The sequence below is a fragment of the Frankliniella occidentalis genome, unplaced genomic scaffold (assembly GCF_000697945.3).
Source record: "Frankliniella occidentalis isolate FOCC.00 unplaced genomic scaffold, Focc_3.1 Scaffold29, whole genome shotgun sequence".
Classification (NCBI taxonomy): Eukaryota; Metazoa; Arthropoda; class Insecta; order Thysanoptera; family Thripidae; genus Frankliniella; species Frankliniella occidentalis.
In genome coordinates, this window is record NW_026267159.1 from 2,397,920 (window position 1) to 2,414,959 (window position 17,040).

Here is a 17,040-nt window from a genome sequence, read left to right on the forward strand (position 1 = left end):
GGGGCTGGCGGGGTGGCGCGGGGCTCGCGTGGCGGGGTAGCGGCGGCGCCAAGCTGCGTAGTCCTGCCACTCCCGCCCAGCCGTGCGCCAGGCCAGGCTGCGCGCCGCGGTGCCGCCCACCCTCCAACAACACATTCCTCAGCTCGACCTCCATACTTCCGAGCTCAGCCCCCCCGGCTCAACCTTCATCGGCGACCTCCAGAGGTAAGCGAGAAAGCATCCAAGGCGATGGCAGAGGGATTTGTTTTGCTGTAATGTGGGTTCCACTACCCCTCAACCCCTACCTCAACCCCAAACCCCGCGCCCCGTCCAGGCCGGCGGGAGAAGCGGTAGGGGAGGGGGGTGAGGTCGGGTGAGGCTGCTAACCCTTAGGGTGGGTCGGATCAACGGCGAGTCGCGGTCCGCTTGCCCGCATCATGCACTTCGGCAACAGGCTGAGCGCACCGCCGCAATGTCTCTTTGCGGAAGCAGAGAGTACAGCGTTGGTGCTGCAGGTGATAGGTGCCGTCACCCGAAGGAGGGAAAGGAAGTGCGCGGCCATGACTTGTTGCTCTTCTGCAGGGTAAATAATCCAATGAATCAGTGACGGTCGGCAGCGGGGGCGGTGAAGAGGCAAGGGGGTGGCTCCTGACCTGTGAGCTGACCCGGCCGGTCAGTCACCCGGCAACGGCACCGCCCCCACTTCCGGCTACGTAGTTCTTCACAAAGCATGGAAGTATTTTGCGATTGTTTTTCCTTTTTCTTGCAACGGCAGAGGGACGTTCCTACGTCCTCTGTGCCCCACTAAGTAAGTTTGGAAAACTTTCGGGTGTAGCAAAATGCGCCTGTTGTGGGGCGCGAGCGGGCGAGTCGAGGCGGTGGTGGTGGCAGGGTGTGGCGGGTACTCAGCTCGGCCCGAATAGACCGCCAGGGCTGGTCGAGTGTGTTTGTTTGCACACACTGGCCGCCGGCCGCCCCTGGGGGTGCAACACTGCGAGCGCGCCTGGCGCTGTGGTAGCGACCCCTCTGGAAGAGGGGGGGGGAGAAGAGGACTCGAGAAGAACACGATATGACAAGTGCCCCGGACAAAAAGGTCCGCTGCGCGACTCTCTCGGCCTGTTACGTGCGGGTGGGCGGCGGGTGGCGGGAGGATTGAACAAGTGCCCCGGCCCCCCCTTTCTCTCTCGGACCGACAAATCAATAACGTCGGGATGCCTCCCCTCCCCCACCCCCACCTCCAGTGCGTTGAGCAGCACTCTGGGAGGTTGCCAAATTTAATCCTCCATGAAACTTACTCGTAAATGTATTATGGCTCCTGCGACAGGCCGTTAGACCTGAGGGGGGGGGGGGATGCCCCTCACGTCCTGGGCAGCAAGGGGGTGGGCGACAGACAAGCCCACAGGGCCCAAGGGGGAGCAAGGCTACGACGGTATCACGTCGTAGACAGGACCGACTCTGGCAGGACTTCGAGTACCGTCGAGGGGGCAATAACTCCCTTTTGAAGTGTACACATGATTCCCGAAATTCTTGATTCCCGGTGATTCCCGTCCGCTTATAATTGTTACATAGGTTTTTCGGGGGGTTTTAGTGGTATAAAACGCTTATTTCGACTGATTTGTACTTATTTCTCTAGTTTCCCGCTTATTCTAAGCGATTTCTATTGATTTTGATCAATTCTTTTCCTGATGATTCCCAGACAGGTGTACACATGATTCCCGGAGTTATTGCCCCCTCGAGTACCGTTCAGTTTATTTCAATCCGTTTCCGCCGTAAGTTGCACTTGGACATTGTCAAAAGCTTATGATACAATAGAGTGTAAAGAGTAATACGTATCATGAATGTCTCAAGTCACAGTGCAGAGTAGTGGGCCTCTCTTTTCTTTTCTGCCGTGCAAGGCCAGGGCCAGAGAGACGTGAGTTCGTGTCGAGAGCAGGCCTCGCGCTTACAACAGCACTCTGCCGGTTCATCCCCGTATGCATGCACCGGCATGCACCACCCCCAAGAGAGAGGGAGAGAGGGGAGGGAATCAAGAATTTAAGGGAGGGGGGTAGGGGTTGGGTTTCAAAGGCTGAAGCTGTGTGCTCTGCTCAATTACCTTGCAGGCTCGCTTGCAGCGCTCGGCAGGAAGGTATGTGGGTCAACAACAGCGACCGCAGCTGCCATGGCCTGCAGGGGCGGAGCGGCCACCACCACCCACAGAAACGCTTCCTACAGATGCACAGACAGTCCCTTTTGGGGCGTTCCACTTCGACGTGGCAACCGAGCGGCAAACGCATTCGCAGGGAGAGAGCAAGCGACATTTGGGGGGAGGGGGGGGGAAGGGGGTCCAGGGAGCGGATCAATGCAGCCGACCCGCGGAGATGCATCGGCAACTGAGGTCGGGCCGCCACCCCCCGTAGCAGGTTGCGTGCTGAGGGCCTCCTCTATAGATACATTACCGTTTTGTGAGGGATATGCTAATGCGACGAGGATCGCAGAGGAACATTACATATTGACAAAATTGTGATGAAAAGCGATTCGGGCAATGGGGGGAAAATAATGAATGGAGAGCCAAGGGAAAGGGGGAAGGAGCGGCGAAGGAGAAGGTCATTAAAGCACCGAGTACTAGAGGTGGTTTCAACACCCCTCTCAACGCGGGGTGGCTCCCAATTAGACCCCGGCCCCCTCCCTTTGTCTCGCTGAGGGGGCGGCTCACCGGCAAGCTTACCAACCGGGGGCCTCCAGCACGACCTATCCAGGAGGAGCTCATCGCCGGGGGCGAGCCGCGTCCTCCCCCTCCCCCTCCCCCGGGCCAAGCCGGGCCGACTTGTACCGCGACGGATGGCAGCAGCTTGATAACACATCGATCGAGGCCCACGCGGGCAGCGCAGGCGGACGCGCCACCTTTTGCGTTCCCTCGGTCCCCGCACGCTCGTTAGAGCCCCGCCAGCCCGGGCCGGGCTGCCCGCGAGGTGTCACCTCGCCCCGCCGGCCCGCCAGTGAGTTGTGTCCTCTCGGCCCGCAGGCACCGCGGGCACCGCAGCGGCCAGGCTGTCGGAGGGGTCGCAGGGCTATGGCCTGCGGCGCCCACGCTGGCCCATGGTGCCCTCAGTGCCCATGGTGGCCCTGCCCTCGCCCGCGCCGCCCCTGCAACCGCCTCGGTCCATGGTGCCGTCGCTGCGCTTCCTGCCGCGCTGGTGGGACATCGCCCAGGTGCTGCTGGGCGTGGTGACGAGCCTGGCCGTCATCGCGTGGCTGGCCGTCATCGCCAGTCGCGGAGGTAGGCCGGTGCCGGCCGCGCCCCTTGCCGCCGCCGCACCCCGCTGCCCGGCCGGCCTGCCGCGGAGGGGGTGCCCGCCCGCGGGGCTGCTGCTGCTCGGCCTGCACGAGCACTGCAAGGTGAGCCGACCGGGTGCTCGACCCTAGTGTTTTCGATTGGGCGGGTATGGATGGACTAAAACTTTGGCCCGCCCACAGCTGTTTTAGATGGGGTCGGCCAAAGATTGTCGGTCTCACCCGCCCAATTGAAAACACCACTTGAACGTGCGCTTGGCCGGGTGTCTGACCGTGTGTCCGTGCCCACAGGCCGCTGACAGCCTTCTGTACGATTTCCACCGAGCCTACCTGTTCACGTCCACGATGGGCGACAGGCGACCGCCGGGCCCGGGCGGCATGCACATGGGATTCAGCGTCACGACCTCGTTCGGCGTCCGTCGCCTAAGTGGTGGTGGCCAGCGCGGCCAGGGGGCCGGCGGGGAGGCTCGCGCGGAGGCCCCCGGTGACGGTCGTGCTGGAGCCTCGCAACCGGCGCGAGCCATAGAAGAAGCGAGTCCCCCGACACCGACCAGCAGTCCGCCCGCTCCCACCGAGGCTCCTGCTCCCATCTCTGCTCCCGTCCAACCCGAGCGTGACGAAGTGCGCGACATTTGGGACAACCTCTTCGAGCCCGACGACAACGCGGCCGGCCAGGCTCGCGCGCGCCACACGCACGTGCACCACCACTTCTACGACCACTTCCACCATCACCACCACCAGGACGAGCAGAGCCAGAACGCCGACGCGGAACGCCTCGTGACCGAAAGGCCGGTCGTCGGCCACGGCCACGCACACGGCCACGGCCACAGCCACCACATCGGCCCGGACGGCATCCCTTACGCCGTTTTCGACGCGCATTCTCACTCCCACCTCCCCCAGGACCCTCACGGGGGACCCCCGACGGGAGCCCAGAGGCCCCAGCGGCGTGGGACGCGAGCCCCGGACACCACGACCACGATGGTCTGCTACCTCTTCATCACCCTCCTTGTTGCTTCAGGCATTCTCGCCATCGGAGAAGTTATCCGGGACTGGTGGACGAATCTGGCGGTCAAGGTGAGATTCTTCCAGTTGCGCCAAACTCCTGCTGCCCCTCATTAGTATTTCCTGTGCCCCCTAAATTTTTATATTTATAAGTCACATTTCAGCGGGGCTTAATATCGCCCCGTTTTCAAAATAAGAGGCTGAGATAATATTTATTATTGAAACCAGACTAAATGCACTTTGTTTTAGGACAGAGACTCGTCCATACCCCATGCGTGACTATAAATAAATTCTATTAGAGTAGTGATTGTAAATAGGCCTGTTGGGTATGGACGATACTGAAATGTAATGACTCACTGAATTTCTCCTGACGCCTAAACACTGTCCATTTTCGTGTTGTCAGTCCCGCCGGGGGTAGGGGTAGAAAGTAGATGGGGAAGAAGAGGAGAGGACGGCCACGGCCGCGTGAGGATGAGCCGAAGGGAAGGTGAGAAAACTATAACTTCGGTGTCGTTCTACTGACACTTCCTGCTTTTCGATCATAGTCGCTTTACATGGTCGTAGCAAGCCAAATTCCCTCTGGAGGGGAGGTGCTATGGCGCCTTGCGCGAGTCGGGTAGGCAACGCGCTCAACAGGCGCGCGCTGAAAGGCCGGTGGTGGCCTACCACGCCGGGGGCTCGCTCGGCCAAGCCCCACCCCCTCCCGCCCCCGCTCAGCCTCTCGAGCCGTGCATGTCCGCATGCGCCACTCCCCCGGACTTCAGCCCACTCACCCGACAGAGGTTCACGTCTTTCTTGCTCTCCCAACAGGCTGCCCAGGCCGCGCCGCTGGACGAGGGCGCAGCTCCCGCGGGGGCGGGGGCGGCGCTGGGGGCGGCGCTGGGGGCCGGGGCGGCGGCAAGTGCGGCCGCGCTGGGGGCGGCTCGCCGGGGACAGCAGCAGCTCTCTCGTCGGTGCTCGCTCGTGGACCTCACCGTGAGCCGCCACGAGCGCCGCGAGTCCCTCGCCCACGCGCAGGGCCAGGCGGCGGTGGGGCCGCTCATCGGTAAGGCCAACTCCACCAACTCCGTCTTTCTCGAAGTGAGTCCCCATTCAGTCTTTCATTCAGCATGGCAGCATGACCCGGATGAGTAGAGTGAGCCGCACCCTCTGGTTGTGTCGTGTCCTAGACGTCCCTAGGCCTCTCGGGCTCCAGGCACCACCCCCCGGCCCCTAGTAGCTCTCCGCCGACAGCGGGCAGGCAATGACGCTCTTGTGCTTCCAGGGGCTCGGCCGCCGCCGCTATCCCGACGCAGCTCCTTCCCCGCAGCGCCGGCCGCCTGTCGCGGCTCTCCAGCACCAAGCAGCAATGGGGGGCCTGGGGCAGGGCCGCCAGGGCCGCCAGGGCGCCCACCTGGAGGTCTGGGAGAGCGTGGAGGATCCCTAGGAAGCGGAAGCGCATCGCCACGACGGCGCCCCTCCGTGTCCACGCCTTCGCTCTCCTTCGACTTTAGCGACGGTGAATCCAGTCCCGATGCGGGTCGGAAACGCGTCCGCATCATCCGCAGGCACTAGCAGCGCCCGGGGAACGTCTGATGGGTGGACCACGCCATGTGGGTGAACGAAAGACTTTGCGTGCCCAAGAGGCTACAAGCGCACATGTGCACATACCTTTAGAGTATTATATTTATATAAGTTCATCTAGTCTCTTCGCATATCAGATGTTGAATATTTAACTACAATTGATGGGTCTTGTTTCAGGCAAAACCAAAGGCCCACTAAGAACTTTTTCTTCTAAACTATAAAACCAAAGAACAAAGAAGTGTTATCATCTTGATTTCATAGTGGGTCTATATTCTCATAATCTTCATTCATTCCTTCCATGACTGTACAATCCAATTTTAAAAAATGAATAAAAACAAGCTGACATGCCTTCTAAAGTGTTTTAGCAACATTTATAAGTTAGTGTGACAAAAGACCTGGATAAGAAATTAGTATTTTCAATCCATTTTGGTTTTAATCAGTGCCACACAAATAAAGTATTTATGTGACTAGCAGTGTAGGCTGCCTTTCACAGAACAGGACATGAAAATATTTTGACATTATTGTAATAATTAGATACAGTGTAATTGTTGAGCTGTGATAAGCTTTCAAAATAAAATCCAAAGCTGTAAGATTGTGCTACCAGTACTCATAAAATACAAAATCGACGAAAACGTCTGTCAGAACTATGTAAACACAACTTAAGAGATCGAGTAGATACTGATGAGGTCGAGCAAGAAACCAAATGCCATTTGGATTGATAATTCACAACACGGAATTTGAACTATGTGGGACAGCATACCAAAAACACACATTTGAGGATTTAACATTGATTCGTAACTTGGATACTTAGAGCATTGGAATTGTTGATATAAGATATGGTGAGAGGATATGATTGTGGCGCGGTGGAGAGATCCCCCTCCACTGAGTGGATTTTGGACTAGTATGCTATGCACACAAAAATGTTCTCAATCAAAATTAGCAATAGTGGTAAAGAATCTTCAAAGAAGTTTTACAATTTGACATACAGTAATCTTACCAAATGGTGGTTACCATTTCAAAATGAATCACAATATGTGAGCAAAATATCTTACACAGAAATACAAATAATGCTTGAGTACAAATTAGATCTAACAACTATAAAAAATGATCCCACACGGAAACATTTGGTAACATGTATAGAGAGGAAGACTAAATTTTCAAATTTAACTTTTGTACAGAAGCTTTTGTTTGATGTAATAATAATGCAATCTTAAAATGAAAAAAAATTGTGCTACCATGACCACAAATATCAACATGAAACAAACAAAATAAAAAAAAAACAACAAAAAAACAGCAATATACTTAGTTTTTAAAACACTACAAAATATCACAATAGTAAAAAGACATATCCAAATCAATATCACACAGGAATGATAATAAAAATTGCAAAGCATATTTCTAGCCTCTTCAGAAATCCCAGGTAGAACACAATCGTCAAAAACTCGTCAATGATCCTCATTTGAGGTCAAAATGAGCTCATTATGGCTACCTAGCTGCAGTAAATTTTGACGATGAGTGTCAAAATGAGGTCATTTTGACATTATTTTGACAACGTGTTCTACCTGGCATATACACCACAAACTTACTAGTTTAATCAATGTAACTAGACAACATAATGAGTCCGTTGAAAGCCCTGAGCTGCAAATGAAAAATTAGTATTAATTAGTCAGTGCCTGTTGTGGATTGAAAATATTAGAAAGACATAGCGAGATAAAAACTCACCAATACTGTTAAGGATTACATTGATCTGCAACACAAATGAAACATTTATTAACATTATTAAAATCAAAGTAAAGCATGCAAAACAATAGCATGAGGAAATGACACTTTACCCGCTCATCGTCCTTCCAATAAAACACATGACAAGTAAAATCTTTAGCCACATTGCAGCTTTCATCACTGGAATTTAAAGGAAGTAGCAATTATTTTTGTGGTAAAGTGATATAATTTTAATAAAAAACGTATGGTTTATCGTGAAATACATACCCTGCAATGTAACCAAAGTAACCCTCTCTTTCATAACTGCTACCACAGGAAGAAATTTGCATGAAGGTATGACGCATTAAGGTCTGTATGAAAAAATTTAACCAAACTAAGTACAAAGTACCTCGAACTCAGTGAAGGCTCAGTCAATGATTATGTTACCTTTCCCGTGTCTTGACTTGCAACACGAACATTCATTTCTTGGCATTCCAGCAGCACCGGTTGGTGTGTAGGTTTCTCATTTGCTTTAAATATGTTTTCAACAGCAGTCTCCACAAGACTAAAATCACCTTTTGCACCCACTGGCACAGATCCAACATACATGACAGGATACCCAGTCCTAAATAATTAATGCAAATCATTGTGAGTTTTCAGTAGGAAACACAAATCATGCAGAAATAACACAAATACTGTGTTAAGAGTTGACGCACAAACAAGTATATGATTTTAAAGAAGTTGTATTTGCCAAAAAATGTTAAGAGATATTACCCCTTTGTGACTAGATAAGAATCATTTGTGGCCTTCTTTACATAAGGGCTCTTTGCTTCAGAGTTAACAGACGTTGAGAATTGCAACCTTTCCAATTCTGATGGATCAACATTTGCGATTTTTCTCAGAAATTGTAAAGGAGGATAGGGCTTTCCTGTGTTGTAGTTAGACTGAAATTGAAATTTATCAAAATTAGAGACAGTAGAGAAACAAAAAAAGGAGAAAACATGGAGGCCCTAATGGACATCTGAGTACCTTTATAATGCTGAGTACTGTAGGCTGTCCAACATTACGGCGCAAAGCAGAGGAGAGCCGTCCTTTCATAGTTCCCGAAACAACATTGCCATTCAATTCTTCAAGCACATCGCCAATTACAATGGATTCCTGGAGGACAAATAGTTAAAAAGAAATCAATCAAGAAGATATGCTTTGAAAATAATATGATACAAAAGTATACTTACATTTTCAGCAGCTACTCCATGTTCCCTCAAGCCAACAATTAAACCCTTCCCTCGTACAAACCTTCAGACAGAAATTATGATGATAACATTTGTCAACAATGAATCATAAGAAGGAAGAGATTGAATTATCAATATATACTTACACCACACATATTCCAAGTTCTTTACTGGGAACAAATTCAAACTTTAGACGTGGTGGAATGAGCCAGCTTTCATCGAGGAAAAATGAATTTGTGATGTCTAAGTGAAAAACTAACTGTCCAACCTGGTGCATCACTGATAGTAATATCTCCCCCAGTATTTCATGAGCAACAATAGAATTACCACTGTGATACCATCTTGAGGCCAGCTGTGGATTGCCCACCTAAAACGTAGACACATAATAAAGTCTTTAATGAGGGGCTTGCATCAACTAGATAAGTACAAGAACAAATGGACAATATACATACAATCATTTCAATTGGTTTGAAAAGGCAATGATGAGAGAGACAAGTTCTTATAAGCAGGCGCATTCTCCCAACATTGGTGGAGACTTTGGAATCTTTCTTAACTGAGCTAACAGCATATTCGTAACCAAATGTAGCTCTAAAAAGAAAAATAACATGTGAATAATGAACTTACAAGTATTAAAATATAAGAAAAAGAACTCACCCTTTGCGTTGATCTCCAAAGAATGACATCCAAGTCCAAACATCTCCTTCTTTTCCAAATCCAAGAGGAGTCAACTGTGGCTTAAGACCTTTTGAGAGAACGCTCTCAAGAGACTCACAAAATTTAACCAAAATATCACTCTCGTCAGTCACTGGAGACTTTTTTCCTTCATCTGGACTAAAATGCTGCTCGATTAAAGTGCGGAGATGTCCTGGTAAAAGAAAAGGGTATTCTGAACAGTTCAGATGAGAGTTTTAACAATTGAAGAAGAGAAGTTGAACTAACTGACCTTTCAGATCTTTAATTAAAGGGTCACTTACAGACATTTTAAAATAATACAAGCTTTTAAAGAGAAAAGTGGCTCAAAGCAGCAATATTTATGATATTTTTGTTATTATTTGTAATTGCATGGAAGATTATGCCAAATCGATTGCATTGTAAAACGATACAATTTAACAAAAAGCACTAGGAGAGTCGAAGCTCCCACGAGCACCAAACTGTTACTACATTCACATTTTTGCTTAAAATTTGCTGAAAGTCAAAACCCAGATCCTTGTTGTTGGTCTTCCACTTCTAATGTCAACTAGCAGACAGGAAACAACACTGAACTCAGTGAGGCAAGTGGGAGACTTTGAACTAACACATATTCATTGGTTTTCAGATGAACAGCAAGTTTGGCAAAGTGACAGCTCTCTTGATGGTAACATCGGAGAAAATGAATGATAAGAAACAGCTCGAGTTCTGCACTTAAAAAGTTGTATTTTAAAAATATTCACTTGATCCTATATCTCCTGTCTATCCAACCAACAATCCCCATCACAGCCTTTGAGATACAGTGTGTTTATGTTGTGGTTGATTCTTCTTGTTTATGTTGTTTTATGATAGGGTGGAATGTCTGAGAATTTTTAAAGTATTTCATTCAATTTAGGCCTTGCTATTTTACTTTTAATTTGAAATGCGTTAAGTCATTTAACCAGCATGGTTGTCATGATTGCCTCTAAGTTATCCTTACTTTTATATGCAGTCATATTAATTTTAATTTGCGTCGGTAAGTAGTCCCATCAACTAGCATTGTTCTAAGAAATGCGCAAATTCTTTTCTGAATTCTACCCAAATTTTAACTATTTTCTTTTGTTGAATTGCATGTTGTATGCCTATTTATTGCATAATCTGTCAGATACTTCTTGAGGCCTGGCTTGTCATTTTGTCACAGTATTGTGGGTTAGGTGTCCTTATTCCTTCAAGCCTTGTTTTATCATCTGTTGCTTAACATGGTTGAATTTACACTGTATGCGTTTTTTAGTGCTCAAGTAAGCACACATTAATTTAAAAACAAACTATGGTTGCTAAGTTAAATTTCGGCATATGAGCTCATGAGTCTACAAGAAATTCTTGGTCTTTGCCAATCGCTCAGAAAAATCATTTAAGTTAGTTCTTTGCAGGAACTGCTGAATTTTTAGAACTCCAGCATGAACCTAATAACTAGAAAACACTCTATGACATACTATGAGAGAGATTTCATCCTCAGATAAATTTGATTTGAGTCAATTAAGGGTCAATCATTGGCGATGAGCGATCCACAATTTATGTGTTGTGGGAGCACCCCAGGTCTCTTCTTGCACCATCAATTATGGCCTCATTGGTCCTTCTTTCTTTCAGCAGAGGGCTGTGACTATGTTGTCTGGATCACTGACAATGGCCCAATTGTGCAAGGAGGCTCAATCTCTTTCCAGGCAGAATTACTTTGCTCTGATGGGAGCCGCCCTGAAGGAAGTTTCCGCTATTATTGGAAAGACAATACACTAGAATCTCACGAATGGATGGTAAGATGTGCCTAGTTGCAGGTTCTTGTGACATACAGATGTCGTGCACCAAATTGTATAAGCAAACACCTAAACTTCCTACTTTATTCCATTTAAAAAACAAAACAAATTGGAATTTATATTCTGTCATTTTTTGCTTTAGGACGAATCTACCCATACAAGTTCAACATGGAATGTTACGTATCCAGCTAAAAATTACTACCCTGGTGAATATGAGGTTCAAGTCAATATTGATAAGTTTCGGGTTATTCTGTGGGTTGACATCTGCAGCAAACGAACTTCCTTTAATATCACAGGTTTGTAGTCAACTTACCCATCCTTTGTTTTAAAATAGTACTTTTGGTTCTATACATTTATGTTCACTTTTCAGCTTTGCTCAATGGAAGAATGGATTTAATTCAGGATCATTCGCAGAAGTCAAACTTTATATCCAATGCTACTGAAGTTGAACATAAAATTGTGCTTTCAGAGGCAGATGATAATCTATTAAAGAATGCCACTGAGGTTATGGCGTTTTGGTAAGTTCCTACCTAGAACTTCATTATGTTTAGCTATCTCATTTTTAGCAGATGATACTTTAAAACACCTACACAAAACATATTGTATACATGAGTAAAAGAGTCATCTAGCTGTAACTCTCTACAAGGATAGAGAACCAAGTGATTGCAAGCAAGCCATAAACAAATGACAAGATCAATTCTTGGTTGAGATTTTTTTGACTACTGATATATTGAAAATTCAATTTACATGCATTTCAAATGCTTCTTGACCTTAGGTTCTCCTTGACTTGACTAGTTCTATTCTATTTTTTAGTTTAGTCAGACCCATCTTATTGTATGTTTCTGCTTCAATTCCAGGTTTGTAGACTGCACCTTCTATGGGGTCTCAGAAGATCTGACTTTCAACTACACTTATGGAACTGTGGGTTACAATCATAATGTTGAAGCCCTAGTTGTGGTTTCTTTTGATCCAATCATCCCAACAACCACACCTGCACCCACCACTACTACTTCCACTACTACAACTACAACCACAACCACAACTGTGGCCCCACCCACACCTTCTACTCAACCCACAAGCACCAGCCCAGCTACGACATCATCCACAACCACAACTCTTAAACCTAATGTCAGTGGAATTCTTTTGAAGTCAAATCAATCTGCCCTAACCATGCAGCAAAGAAAAATTCTTCAAAACTTTTACGATCTAAATGCCCCGTACAAGTGCCTGAATTCTTCAATAATCCCACCAGACGGAAACAAAACTTATGGATATTTTCATCGACGCATGAATGTGAAATGTGAGTTGCATTTGATTTCACTGATTAGTTAAGAATTGTATCTATTGAAAATAGAAGTACTTAAACTATTTCTTTATTACAGCCCCTATTCACAACATATCTGTCAAAGGCACAAATTGGCTGCAGCAGGATCAGTTGTTGGACTTGCAAGTATTGTGTAGCGGGTCAGGAAATTTTAGTGCTTGTAATTACAAAGCACCTGCCAACTACAATGTCACTGGTCTGTTGATAATTATTGTTCTGGCCTAAATTTATTTTTTTCTGTTCCCCCTTTTTAATTTTATTTCATGGTTTTGTATTTCAGGCAATGAGACCTGTATGCATGAAGAAATCTTTGAAACTTGTCAGTTTAACGTATCTAGGTTTTTCTCTTATGTCAATTACACTGTCATTGTCATTGTCAGTAATGACGTGTCAAAGGTGGTTTATCCAGTGAGCGTGATGTTTTACAAAGGTAAAGTATTGAATAAATGTTGATACCATTTTCTTTATTTTTTCAAGTTTGCAACTCATCTTATTTCTAATTAACTAAGGGACTTGGTACCATATCCACCAGCCTAGTCATTGATCAAAACTCTTATAACATGTTACAGTTCAAAAACATGCTCAGCTGTCTGTCATTGTGGTACCGGTTGGGTGCACTTTATTGGCTGTCATCATGATTGTATTTGGTGTGGCTTACTATGTCCAAAGAAAAAAGAGGTTGGCTTTTTGGAATGGAGTATGTGCAGAGAATTTTATTTGTTTACTGTACTCACATGACCAATTTTTCATTTAACAGGTTTACTGTAGAGGTTGCAGATTTTGACTTTGGTCAAGGGTATGATCAAGACATGGAGTACAAAACATTTAGAGAACGTTTGAGGGAATCTGTTGTAAACTCATTTAACCGTGACTTTGGAGTTGATGGTGAGGGCAATGTTTGGTCTCCCAGCCGGAAATACGGTAGTATGCAGTGACCCAGGCAGCCCTCGGGGCCAGGCAGGTATGTATTGGGTACGGCTTCAAAAAAGCTTTTAATTTTGTTCCACAATAAGTTATTCATAATATTTGATCAGTGTTTCTCCACCTTTTACCTAATTATTTTTGGGGGTATATTGCACATGTGAATAATTAATTATCCGTCTTAATTGCAGGGCACATACCACACATCCATACGAGGGCTATTGAGGACTTGTCTCCAATCCAACAGTTCCCATTATGGTTACTGTACCTATGTGATAAAGTTAATTGACTTCTTTTATGTATTTCACCTTATAACTCCACTCTTAAAACTCATCAAACATTTGCCTTCCAAAGAATTGAGAGTGAGACGGGGAAATCATGATTTTGTACATGTCTCAGACTTGCTTTGACATTGGAATTAATGATTGAATATCTTTTTGCCAACTTATATTGATGCATTGAGGAGGTTTAATATATTTCTTTCAGTTTCTGAAACATTTTATTTGAATGTATCATATGAATCAGAATCTGAAAATGTTACTTTTTAGTTTTTTTTTCATGAGTTTGGTGAAAATGTTTCTTTGCTTAAATCTTTTATATCATCTCACTATTTATGCAAAAGGAAATAATAATGGAGTCACTATTGCCCTATGTTTCTTATAATTGTTGATGAAACCATTGGATTTGTTTATCTGGGGTCAAATGTATGGATACCCCTGCGCGTCATTGCACTTTGTAAATGACAGTTTGTCTTGTTTTGCTTTTTTTGTGGGTAGTTATTTGTTGCTTCAGGCCCTATTTATAGACTATTTACCCCTCTTTAGCTGTGGTTGTTCTCAAAATGAACTAGGGAATTATGTGCACTTGGGGTGATTTGCAATGGATTGCATGTATAGTTGAAAATTGCGGCCAATTTAAGGGGTTCAAGGGGCCCTGAGCATTTCAGAGCAAGAATTATGCTAATCCTGGTTTTCGGACAAACCCCATGTCCCATCATGATAGCAGCTAAGTGGAGCTTTTCGAACTCTGAGGGCGGCCCTTTAATAGGCAAGTGAGATTTTGAAAAAAAGGGCCTTATGTAATTTAAGTGCATACTGTGATAAGATATTTGTCAACCACCTAATACTTGAATTATTTTCTCATTGCGCTGGCTTTTCTTTTCAATGCTTTTGCGATACAGCTAGGGAAGTGATGTACTAACTTTTCTTTCAAGATTGTCTAAGCAGAATTTTTAGTGATTTACATTGTAAGGTGTAACAAAATGCACATTTATCCTGCAAAGTAGATGCTTCAGGACATCTTTTCCCCCTCTTTTTATGAGGAGGAGATTGTTCTTTGCTCTGCCCACACCACAATGTATGTGATGTTTGATTATGCGTTTTCTTGTGTAAATATTGATACATATTCTGATTTACCACAACTATGAGCTGATTTTACCTTTTGTACATAGCTTTTGTCCAATAATCTCATTGTATAAAGTCATAATTTTGTGGAACCAATTAAAATTTTGGCAAGGAGTAGAGGTAGACAAGCAAGAGGAACAATTTTATTTCTAAATTTTAAACTAAAAGAACTTACTAGTTATGCAAATAATGGACTGCTCTTTAAAAGTTAACTCGTTAGATGGTAATGTGTGTGTGTTGTGAAAAGCAAGTTTTTAATGTGTCTGCATCCAAATTTTTGTAATGGCTGTATTCTATTTTATTTAATTGGCCCAAATTAAGAACATGCTGTATTCCATTTTTTTAATTTTTTTCCCCTCTTTGTTGTTGGCTGTGATAAACCATATACCTTTTTTACTATAGTGTACATAACAATCTTAATCAGTCAGCAGAGCTCTGTGTCATAGACCTTATTAAATCCTATCGGATTTCAATATGATTGAAATAAAACAATGTAATAAAATCATTAATATTTCTTCATTCTCCTGCAAAACTAGCAACAGTTTTAACTGCTACCATTGCTACCACATGAACACAAGTGAGACACTGTAGCTTTCTTTCTGTTATGGATGTAATGGTTGTGATTTAGAGGCAGAGAGTCATTGGGTGATTTCTCTCACCAGGGTAGCTAATGACCAGGCAACCAGACTTTCTCTCTCCTCTGTCTTTCATCGGTTTATTTTGCATAACAAGTATATATTATTCTATACATCAAAGGGGAAGTAAAATATTGCCAGGTGCGGGACTCGAGCCTCTGGCACGGATCACCCAACAAGGGACCACCCAACGTTTGGCCCCACATTGCGCGCCGCGGGGGCCTGGCCTGCCAGCCACGCGACGTCTCCTGCTCATCGCTGCTAAAAACTAAGAGAAAATAAATGACGAAACGGGAAATAAACGCCCCTCTTCTTAGTCTGGTGTTTCTTTCTGAACCACCTTTGAATCAATCTCCAACTCTTTCCCCCCCTCTTTTGAAAATAATAATGATAGTTAGATTGCCGAATAGGGCAGCTGTGGGCTGCGGGGACAGTGGAAACGGGCTGTGCTGTGCGATGCGGGTGCGTAGCGTGGCGAGGCGTGGCATGGCAAGAAGGAGTGTCGCAGCTTTAGCGCGGGGCCTACAGGGCGGCCCTCAGCGCGCGCCCTCCCGCGCCCGCCGGGCGACTTCACCTGCGATCCGCGAAGCGCGGCCACAGCAGGCTCTCGCCCCGCTCCATCTGAAACAGACACACAGGGATCACTTACTTGGCGTCACTTCCCCCGCCTCGGCAGAGTTCGGGCTAGGAGGCAGCGAGGCACGGCGCAGGGCGGCGGGGCCGGGCGGGGCGTTCTTATGGAAATTTGTGGCCGCGTGAGCTTGGCGCCACAGTGGCGCCGCGGAGGTGCCCCCCCTCCTTACCCCGATTTCTCTTTATCCGCAGGGCTTCTGGGTCCTCCCTTTAACTGGATCGTCAGAGCCGTTTCTAAAACATTAAGAGCTTAACGCCTCCCCCCCTCCAAAAAAAAATACTCTGCACTGAACGCGTTAATGCCAACCGTTTTGGCGGGTGCGCAGCGCACGAGCAGCCTGTGTCCAGCCCAGCGTCCAGAACTCCGGCAGGGTCTCGACAAAGAGCTGGCGTGGCGTGGCGTGGCGTGGTGGTATCGCTTTTTAATAATGCCTATCACTGAGCCGGAGCGGGAGGTATGAAAGAGGCGGGCGCTCCCGTGTCCCTGCCTCAGATGAGCCTCTTTGCAGCGCGGCTTGCTCCGCCACGCTCTGCCACGCCCTGCCACGCCCTGCCACGCTCCGCCACGCCCTACCAAGCCTTCTTTCTCCCCGCGGTGTCGACCTGCTTGCCGGGGATGCGGTCGCCTCGGCACGCCCCGTGCCTCTGGCTGTGCCGCACTGAGGCTCTGAGCAAGGCGACCACGACATTCGGCTGGTCGCACTTCCTCGTCCTGGTTCAACCACGAGGACCTATCGGAAAGTGCGTATGCATTGCTTTCGCACCCCAATTCCCTGCTGCTACTTTTATACTAGGGGCCCGTGCGTAGTCAATGTGCACGGGGTAGCTGAGCGAAGTGGGTTAAAGTTTGCCATTGTTTCAGTTGGTTTTTTATTTTACGTTTTTCTGATTTTTTTTTTT

At 46.7% G+C, this 17,040-nt stretch overlaps 4 protein-coding genes across 5 annotated transcripts in view; 2 read left to right on the forward strand and 2 right to left on the reverse strand.

The window, feature by feature from the left end:
• The first annotated feature begins 41 nt into the window (after positions 1–41).
• On the forward strand, positions 42–6,173 carry LOC113205375 (uncharacterized). The gene is made up of 5 exons (XM_052265666.1): positions 42–204; positions 2,984–3,357; positions 3,544–4,326; positions 5,065–5,334; positions 5,519–6,173. The coding sequence occupies exons 2-5, from the start codon at positions 3,058–3,060 to the stop codon at positions 5,678–5,680; spliced, it is 1,515 nt and encodes a 504-aa protein (XP_052121626.1). The 5' UTR covers positions 42–204; positions 2,984–3,057; the 3' UTR covers positions 5,681–6,173.
• Positions 6,174–6,230: 57 nt separating this feature from the next.
• Positions 6,231–10,109, reverse strand: LOC113205334 (uncharacterized). The gene is made up of 12 exons (XM_026420917.2): positions 9,691–10,109; positions 9,402–9,612; positions 9,200–9,335; positions 8,894–9,114; positions 8,751–8,811; positions 8,545–8,673; positions 8,290–8,459; positions 7,963–8,140; positions 7,804–7,886; positions 7,650–7,716; positions 7,540–7,564; positions 6,231–7,455 (listed from the first exon to the last, which is right to left on the reverse strand). Exons 1-12 carry the CDS (start codon positions 9,725–9,727, stop codon positions 7,421–7,423), a joined length of 1,353 nt encoding a protein of 450 aa, XP_026276702.1. The 5' UTR covers positions 9,728–10,109; the 3' UTR covers positions 6,231–7,420.
• A 138-nt stretch (positions 10,110–10,247) lies between these two features.
• Positions 10,248–15,377, forward strand: LOC113205333 (uncharacterized). Of its 2 annotated transcripts, none has more exons than XM_026420915.2 (10): positions 10,248–10,449; positions 11,061–11,224; positions 11,367–11,520; positions 11,595–11,742; positions 12,082–12,524; positions 12,607–12,744; positions 12,829–12,978; positions 13,118–13,226; positions 13,306–13,509; positions 13,661–15,377. In XM_026420915.2, exons 1-9 carry the CDS (start codon positions 10,380–10,382, stop codon positions 13,481–13,483), a joined length of 1,554 nt encoding a protein of 517 aa, XP_026276700.1. In that variant the 5' UTR covers positions 10,248–10,379; the 3' UTR covers positions 13,484–13,509; positions 13,661–15,377. The 2 variants fall into 2 exon arrangements, with proteins under 2 accessions (XP_026276700.1, XP_026276701.1); XM_026420916.2 differs by having other exon boundaries at positions 11,064–11,224.
• A 183-nt stretch (positions 15,378–15,560) lies between these two features.
• LOC127749069 (uncharacterized) overlaps positions 15,561–17,040 on the reverse strand; it is a gene marked incomplete in the record, with an annotated part of 26,632 nt that continues 25,152 nt past the window's right edge. Inside the window, 1 exon segment of the mRNA XM_052265668.1 lies at positions 15,561–16,128. Within this exon segment, the coding sequence (XP_052121628.1) occupies positions 16,078–16,128 (51 nt within the window).

Coding starts and splice junctions, on each gene's coding strand:
- LOC113205375 (XM_052265666.1), top strand. CDS start 3,058: ATGGTGCCCTCAGTGCCCATGGTGGCCCTGCCCTCGCCCGCGCCGCCC. Junction 4,327..5,064: donor GGACGAATCTGGCGGTCAAG/GTGAGATTCTTC, acceptor CTCTCCCAACAG/GCTGCCCAGGCCGCGCCGCT. Junction 5,335..5,518: donor CCAACTCCGTCTTTCTCGAA/GTGAGTCCCCAT, acceptor TTGTGCTTCCAG/GGGCTCGGCCGCCGCCGCTA.
- LOC113205334 (XM_026420917.2), bottom strand. CDS start 9,727: ATGTCTGTAAGTGACCCTTTAATTAAAGATCTGAAAG. Junction 8,141..8,289: donor TCTTATCTAGTCACAAAGGG/GTAATATCTCTT, acceptor TTAATTATTTAG/GACTGGGTATCCTGTCATGT. Junction 7,717..7,803: donor TACTTTGGTTACATTGCAGG/GTATGTATTTCA, acceptor TTTAAATTCCAG/TGATGAAAGCTGCAATGTGG.
- LOC113205333 (XM_026420915.2), top strand. CDS start 10,380: ATGGTTGTCATGATTGCCTCTAAGTTATCCTTACTTTTATATGCAGTC. Junction 11,521..11,594: donor AACTTCCTTTAATATCACAG/GTTTGTAGTCAA, acceptor TTCACTTTTCAG/CTTTGCTCAATGGAAGAATG. Junction 12,525..12,606: donor TCGACGCATGAATGTGAAAT/GTGAGTTGCATT, acceptor TCTTTATTACAG/CCCCTATTCACAACATATCT.